This window comes from Cyanidioschyzon merolae, chromosome 3, assembly GCF_000091205.1.
Source record: "Cyanidioschyzon merolae strain 10D DNA, chromosome 3, complete genome".
NCBI classification, from domain to species: Eukaryota; Rhodophyta; class Bangiophyceae; order Cyanidiales; family Cyanidiaceae; genus Cyanidioschyzon; species Cyanidioschyzon merolae.
In genome coordinates this window covers 473,559-481,791 of record NC_010129.1, presented here as the reverse complement: position 1 = coordinate 481,791, position 8,233 = coordinate 473,559, and the positions used below count along the sequence as shown (strand labels likewise).

Here is an 8,233-nt window from a genome sequence, read left to right as displayed (position 1 = left end):
CCCCCCATTCCCACCATTAACGCGATGATCCCAGCGCGAAAGCGTCTGTGATTTTGACGTCTACCATTCCGGACTCGTTAGGGATTTTCCTTCGGCGGTACCGTCTGAGCTCCTATGCATATGTTTTTTTTTCATTTAGCATACCAGAGCCATTAGGGAATTACCTCCGGCGCTATGCTTTTTTTGGTCTGGCGGAACTTGCTCACTGGCTAGACCGGCGAAATTCCTGGATCGACACTGGTTTCGGAAAATCGTCCATCACGCTTTCCAGTTTTTTTCCCTTCCGTCGCATTTACTTCATCTCGGCTGTACTGATCGTATCAGACTTTCTCTCCTGCGCCGCCTACCTGCTCTGAGCACCCGCCGTAATCTCTCTTTCTTCGTTGCAGTTGCACTCTTCAAACAGAACAGCTCTGGCCTACCACTGAGCGCTCTGGAAGGGTCTTGGTTCATGCAACATGGGATCAGGGAAATTTATTTTCTTGGGAGCCTTCAAGCTGTTCTTGCAGATCTTTTGCCTGCGATAGCGTAAAGCGCTATACCATTAGTCTACCGCAATCTAGGTCACGCTTAGACGCAATATATCCGCTCCTTGTTCCAGAATCTGTTCTTTTTCGGATGGGATGCTAGGGTGTGTCACATCACTCGCAACTGTATGGTCAACCGGTATTAGAGGTTGGTAGAGTCTCGCTGCTTGCCGACCCTCCGCCTATATGTCACTGCTTGACCATACGCAAAGACTTCCTCCTTTTAACGTCTACAGTAGGTGGCGTTAGTACTTGGTACCCCGTTTTTTGGATATTGTCAATTTTTTGGCATTTTCTATATCGTGCGTCCTGGTAACGCATCGCGAAATCTGGCCGTCACGTCACACTACGTGCGTCTCGCCGATCAATAGAAACGCGGTAATGACCTCTTCTGGAGCGACTGCTCTATCGGGGCCACTTGTATTTCTGATCGAATCGTAGCAAAGTATAGTTTTGGCTCCAATGGCGTTTCAATCATTAAGTAAGGGTATTCAACTTATTTTCGCCGTTCAAAGCAGAAGCGTCCAATGAGTTTTTCTCCCAAAACAAAAATTAGACTTATGTATTTGGAGGTTGTGGGTTTGGGGTGGCCGGTGCTGCCGGATGTCAGAAAGAAACGAGACGTAGTGCTTAGCGAAGAGGGTCAGGAACAGAAGAAGAAGCAACATGGGAGGGCCTTACATCGAAGGCTGAAATTGTGACTTCTGTACGACAAGATGGTGGTGGAATCTTATCTTCTCCAACATATCAATGATCCGTACGACTGATTGTTGCGGGACGCTATCAGAAACCGTGTCGGTTCGTACGCCGGGTGTGTTTGTATCTTCTCTTTAGGACGTTGGCATTTGGACAGCGACCTGCATCGGGACGTAACGCTTATCGCGAAAGTGATGTTTCCGGAAAAATTTTTCCAAAAGACTTTCATCAACTACCTGATTGTTTTTAATGGGAAAACATCGGGGATAAGTGAGCGAGTGCATGCCTTCCTCAAAAATTACGCCAAATTCCTCGTCTTCCGTGCTGAACACAGGGGTGACGCAGACATTTACGAATACAGGGCAAAGAGGTGCCTTATGAATGTGAGGAACCATAAAATGGCAAACCTCGATTGTTTCATGATACGCGTCGCCTTTGTGCTGTACCATGGCCTATTTCGCGAAGGGATGCTTGCAATCATCGATGGTATGAAGAACGATCGCCAGCATGAACAGGAGATCAGACTCGTCGACAAGAGGACATCACGCAGGATAATGAATGATGCTTCTGTAATTCGCGCGACTATTCTAAAACATCGTTCGGTCTTGGGTCATGTCAACCCAAGAGAAAACTCTCGGATATGAGAAACGACGGAGAGAGTTGTTACTCTCTTATCCTGCCCTGCTTCATGTTTTCGGTCCGAGACCTCGATCGCAGGGTCGGCATGGAGCTGAGTGTGGAAAAAAAGACGAGTGCGAGAAACGACATTGAAGTCTTCTCCAGATGCGCTTCAATGTCGGTCGGTTATGCGCGTTCAAGTCACATTTTGTGTATATTGACCCCATAGTCCTTTTGCATCTTCAGGATAGAGATCTATCCATAGCTCGATGTAATCAACAAATAGGTCTCCGGTGAAGATCGGGACGCCTACGAGAAGAATATCTTCGATTTCAAGTGTCCCGAACCGGCCAAAAAAAGGTTATTCACTGGAACAATCGATCTCGATGTGGCGCACATATGTGTACACCATCAGCGGTTGAAGGCAGCTCGTCCTATCCCGTTTTCTTTACGGCCCTTGCCGAAGAACGAACACAGGTTGACGGGCTATGGAACGTATAAGCCCCATGAAAACCACTTTGGCGTCGGCCTTAGTCCCTGGAGCACGAATCTCATAACCATCGCTGTTCACAAGCGAAGGGAAGATTGCACTGACGGCACCTTACGCCACAAACATATGCTTCTGCTGAGGTTTTCGAGAGAGAGAGATACTATCGAGAATCCGGTATAATGAATGCAAGGAAGAAGATCGTTACGTGGAATGTAGGAATGAAGGATCACCTGGAGGCTTTGAGCGTGGTGACGAGCCGATGAGCGGACATTCAAGCTTTTCTGAAATTTTTGGAAGTTGGGGTTGCTCATTCCGTGGCGCTGTAGGGCGAGTATACAAAGCACCGCTGGGCACGTTTGCGTATGAATCTGTGCCGTGGTAAGCATCACGCATTCGCGAGCTTTTTCAATCGATTGAACGCCTTGAAATAGGATCAAGTCAGAGGCTCGTTGTTACATATGGTGTAGGGAGCTGGGCTCCGAAAAAAAGGGACTCCACCAGCTCCAACGGCAGGAATGGGCAAGGAGTGCGCACTGGGTCTCGCTACGGTACCTGTGGGTGAGTTCCGAACATCGTATACACACCACGAGTTGGGATGTACTCTTCAGAAGATGGAGATGGAAAAGTGCCAGTGGAGTCCTGATGATATAAAAAAGTAAGGGACAGCTGACGGGAGAGGAAATGGAAAGGAGGGGAGAAGCTCGTGGACTACTTGCATTAGTAAGTACGACTGTCAACCGCAAGAAACGTATGGAGTTCGCGAACCGAGTCTTTAACGCTGCAATCAATCTACGGAGATGTGCGGGAATAGACAAAAAGCTCCCAGCGGTGACACGAGAGTCCATTGTTGGACAACCTCTTAAACTGGAACTATATAAGAACAAATGGTACCCACAGTAGGTGGCCGGGCGGAAAAGACGGGGAGGCGTCTGCACGTCAGTTGGCGACTTCTTGTCTAGGGCGAGTTTCTCGCCAGTACTGTCTACTGCCGGCAGCAACGTTTTTGTTTCGAAAGATGTTTGTTGTCGTCGGGTGCGGTGGTCTTACGAGACGTTTCGGTCTCAGAAGCTCTAGCCGACGCTTCCAAGACACTGCAATACCGTTCCGGTTTTGAAGCATAACCACGATAGCTGCGTACGGAACGTCTCGGTGCAAGTTTGCGGAAGGCAGGGCTTCCGAAGGAGCGCTGCATCAGCGCCTGTGCTGCATAGAGCGAAACTTTGTACCAGAATTGCTGGGACGCGAGAGGAACGTCAGAGAAGCTGGAGGCACATTCCTGTTCACTAGAAGCGCTGACGCGACTCGGACGTTTCGGCACGATTTCGGCTTTACCGCACTGAAGCGCTTGTGCAGCTGCTCTCAAGGCAGAAGCTGTGCCATCATACCTACCTCAGGGTATTCGGTTCGTTCCACTTGCATCGTTAGGTCACTGTTCGCACGTCGCTTTAAGGGTTTTATTCGTCGCCCATGCGTGCTGATGCACACTTTCGACTCGTGTTTTCCAGATCCGTACGCATAGAGCAAAGTCTGTCACGGTCATACTCGGAAACTAAGCCTTCGGCGCCGCGCCCAGGTTCGTGGAGCGTTGCGATGCCGTCCAGCCAACATCAGTGAACGTTAAATCATGGCATACTTTTATCCTGCGGTTTAGAATGGTTGACCTGAACCAGGGTATCTCGGGTCAGGCGCGATACATATCGGCATCCGGGTAAGCGTACGTTATGCCGTACCAGACCCGCAACTTTCGCCAGCTTTCATCCACGCATCGCTTTGGAGAATTTTGAGTCAGTTGATTTGATCCTTGTTCGCTGTTGCGGATGCGAACTCCAGCACGTCCGGTATCCATGACACGACTAGCAGGTTTCAATGATGATAGTAGGCGAACGCTACTCTGCAGCTGCAATTCTGGTGCCACCTGGTCCTTCAGCAATGCTGTCCATTTGAAACAAGCTCGCCGAGATGGCTACGGACGCTCCCCTCCACACCTTTTCTACGGTGCCAAGACCTACCAGTTTGGCATAGGTATCCAGCATAGTTCAGTCCTCCTTGTCCATCCGCTTATTTTGAGTACAGACCGAGCACGCTTGTGCAGAGCCCGCACTTCGACGAGGCATTTGATTAACGTCCCTGTAAACGATCCGCATCCAACGCGTTACCATGCGCAGGCAACATGCTCAAGATGCTTTCTTCGGCGTGCTCTGGAGTGCCTCTATACTGGATTGGAGGTCTTCTTTCTCGTCACTTTCCATGAACGGCAGTATTTGTAGTACTTCAACGACACCATTCCGACCTAGCACACAAGGCAACGACAAGAATACATCCGCCGACTCGAGGCCTCGCATCGAGCCCGCATGCGTCGTTATTGGCAGCACTTTGCGCCGATCATGCACAATCGTTGTAACGATACTTCCAACAGCGCTGCCAATGGCCCAGTTGGTGTAGCCTTTCAGCTTAATGACCTCGTAAGCCGCGGCTACAACTTGCTGATGGACACCTTTCACCAGATCATAGAATGCTGTGGACGCGCTCGCAGCGTCGGTCATGCGCTCGAAGCATGTTCGCAACGGCACGCCACCAACCGTAATACCACTCCGGTACACGAACGAGGAGTCTCCGTGCTCGCCCAGTACCATGGCCTGGACGGAAGCGGTATCGATGCCCAGCCGCTGCGCCAGAAGTGTGCGGAAACGCGAAGAGTCCAAATATGTCCCTGAGCCAATCACACGTTCGCGAGGCAAGCCACTCATCTGCCACGCTAGATGTGTCAATAGATCAACGGGGTTACTCACAATCAACAGGATTGTGTTCGGCGAATACTGCACCAGGGGCGGAATAATGCCTTTGAACAATGCGGCATTGCGATCCATGAGCTCAAGACGACTTTCTCCGGGCCGCTGACGCACACCTGCCGTTATAATACATACTGCCGAATGTGCTGTATCCTCGTAGGACTCGGCAGCCCGGATGCGGGTGCTGTAGAACGCACCTCCATGCTGCAAGTCCATAACTTGACCTTTGAGTTTGTCCTTGAGAACGTCCACCAGTACCAGCTCACTACAAATATCTCGGGTCAAAATATTATAGGCGCAAGCAACGCCAACGTCACCAGCTCCGACAACGGTGATGCGGACGGGGTACGAACGTGCAAGCGCCGCACCCGGCGAGTCGATCGCAGGCGAGACCTCCCCAAAGAGACTTCCCTGAAGCTCAGCCGCTGCCTCGTCGATCCCCGACGTCATTCCAAAGAGCACAGTTCCACGATTTGTTTCCTTGCCAGACAGATCTTCTAAAAAGTCCGACTACAGGTTTTAGATCGCACGAGCTCCAGTGCAGGGTTGTTTCTAGCACTGGTGCCGAGATCGCTACAAACCCGTGATCGTTTTGTTCTCCAGCACTATAGACCTCGCCAAAACTAGGTACAGTGCTCTTTGACAACACAGCTGTCTGATCTACGAAGCTATTGCTTAAAGTTAGAGGGAACGCTCGAGACTGAGCGCTCCGAATAAAGCATGCTATCCGTTGAGAATACAAAGATGCACTTGAGGGCTTTTGCGATCGCCCAGAAGCGCCTTCCGGAGATTCGATCCAGAGGGATGTGCGTCTCGATGACGAGTCCGCCTCGGGGCGTTTTTTCTTTTTGATGAAAAAACGTTTACATTGCCCATGGATCCCAGAATTCGGAACGGATAATGGCTTCCGGGGATATCACTGTCATAGTGCACCTGTCCTCAAGTCCCATTACCCATACTTCCTCTCTGATACACTGGTCGTTTCGTATGTTCTATCGAGCGCCGAGCCTGTTGTGAGCACCCGCTGTTGCGCTTATACCGCTCAAGCAGGTGCTGTACAGAGACAGAACGGCTTTGCCATACCAATAAGGGCGTCCTCTGGGAGGATGATTCACCTGAAACGGAATCAGGGCTATTTGTCATTCTGGAAACATGCAAAATGGGCAGACAGACCCACTACCTACGGCAGCGCGAAGCGCTATACTAGGGTTCCACTGCGACCAGGGCGAGGCCCAACGCAGCATCCTGTGCATAGTCTCAGGATAAAATGCGTTGTGAACGAGCTGCGCAGGTCTTGCAGCAGCAGCAGCAGCAGCGGCAGCAGCCACTTAAGAGGGATACCGAGCTCTAGCCCGGTAGACTCGACCGGCTCGCGGGACCTACCGCCTCGAACATAAGCTTCCGATAATACGGCGATCTGTTTCCCCTTAAACGCTTATCGTAGAGCGGGAAAAAATTTTATATCGTTTCTTGTAAATCGTAGGTCACTGTCCTTTTTCCTGTATGGCGCGCTTGATACGTGCATCTCCAAGTATGGCACTTACGAGACACGACGCATCTGTCGCCTTTGAAGAGAAACGCGACCGTGACGACACGTTTTCTTGATGTTCTAACGGGCAAGCTGTATTTGCGTGGAAGTCGTAACAAATCATAGTTTCCAGTTCGATTGTGTCTCAACCCTCAAGTAAACATATTCAATTGATTTCTCGCAGTATATAATAGAAGGGTTCAAGGAGCGTTCTTTTTCACACAAAAAAAATGAAAAGAAAAGCTATGAAAAAGCAAGTCGACGATTCCGTAGGTCCAGGGTCGCCTGCTGCCAGAAATAAAAACAAAAAACAGTGCCTAGTCCAGAAGAAACAGGAGAGAAGAAGGACCGACGGGGGAGGCCCTAGGTCGAAGGCGGCAAGAAAGACGACTGTACGACGAGATGATGGTGAAAGCCTGTCTTCTTAAACATATCAAGCATCCTTACAGGGAAAAGTTGCGAGACGCTATCGAAAAACGTTTCGATTCGTACTCCATGGGTATTTTCAAGGCGTCGTCAAGACTGATGCATTTGGCGAGGGAGATGTACGAAAACGTGACGTACATGGAAACGGTCGAGATTCTGGACGAGTTATTCGACGAGACCTTTATTCGATACCTGATGCTTGGAACAGTGGAAGCGCGGGAGGAAAACGAGCGGGTTCATGCCCTCCACGAAAAACATCCCTTTTACGGCTTCGAGGGTACTCGATACAAGGGGGACCGGAGTATTTACGACTATGGGGAGATGAAGAACCTCACGAACCTGACGAACCATTTGACAATGAAACTCGAACGTTTCATGATACGCGCCGTGTTTGCGCTGTACCCGGGTATCTCTCGCAAAGGAATATGGGAGATTATCAACGGCATCAAGAACGATCGCAAGCATGAAGGTGAAGTCGAATTCGTCGACACGAAGGCGTTTAACGACAGCACGAATGATACTTCTGTAATCCATTCGGTTATACAAGAGCACCGTGCAATCTTGGGGCCGGCGAATCCAACAGACAAGACATCAGAGTTGAAAAAAGATAAGGAAAGATACTATCGTCTTATTCTGCGCTATTTCATGTTTCTCGACCGAGAACTCGAGCGAAATGCGGAGATGAAGCTGAGTGAAGAAAAAAAGAAGATTGGGAGAGACGGAAGGCTGTCCTAATGGGTAAGCGCTTCAACGTGGTTCCAATGTGCAGCATCAAGTCACGTTTCGTGAATATCGATTCGGACGTGTTTTACGGCATCATGAAGGAGATCAGTCCAGTGTTCACTGTTAGCAGGGATGACTTCACCGGTGAAAACCGGGCGACGTACTTGAAGAACATCTTCAATTTCAAACGGCTCAAAGTGAGAAGCCAAAAGGTATTCACTGCGTTGATCGAGACCGATGGAGTAACCTTGTATGTACACTATCGGCGCTTGAAAGTGGACCGTCCGATTGTGCCTTTCGCTTCGCCCTCTGCGAAGCATTAAAAAATCAAAGAAGCGGATCCTGCGACACAGGAGGTGCAGGATGACGACTTTGTCGCTGACGCGGTGAAGGATGAAAAAGAGAAAGAGGCGGAACCTGTGATGCAGAAAGTGCA

General features: G+C 49.9%; 1 protein-coding gene across 1 annotated transcript, besides 3 other annotated features; it reads right to left on the bottom strand.

Annotated features, from left to right (window-relative positions):
* Positions 1-151: 151 nt before the first annotated feature.
* Positions 152-3,346: a sequence feature (repetitive element).
* Positions 3,289-4,727: a sequence feature (possible transcribed region).
* CYME_CMC188C (L-lactate dehydrogenase) lies at positions 4,506-5,570 on the bottom strand (the record flags this gene model as incomplete). The annotated part of the gene is made up of 1 exon (XM_005535329.1): positions 4,506-5,570. One exon carries the CDS (start codon positions 5,568-5,570, stop codon positions 4,506-4,508), a length of 1,065 nt encoding a protein of 354 aa, XP_005535386.1.
* A 388-nt stretch (positions 5,571-5,958) lies between these two features.
* Positions 5,959-8,233: part of a sequence feature (repetitive element) that runs on past the window's edge.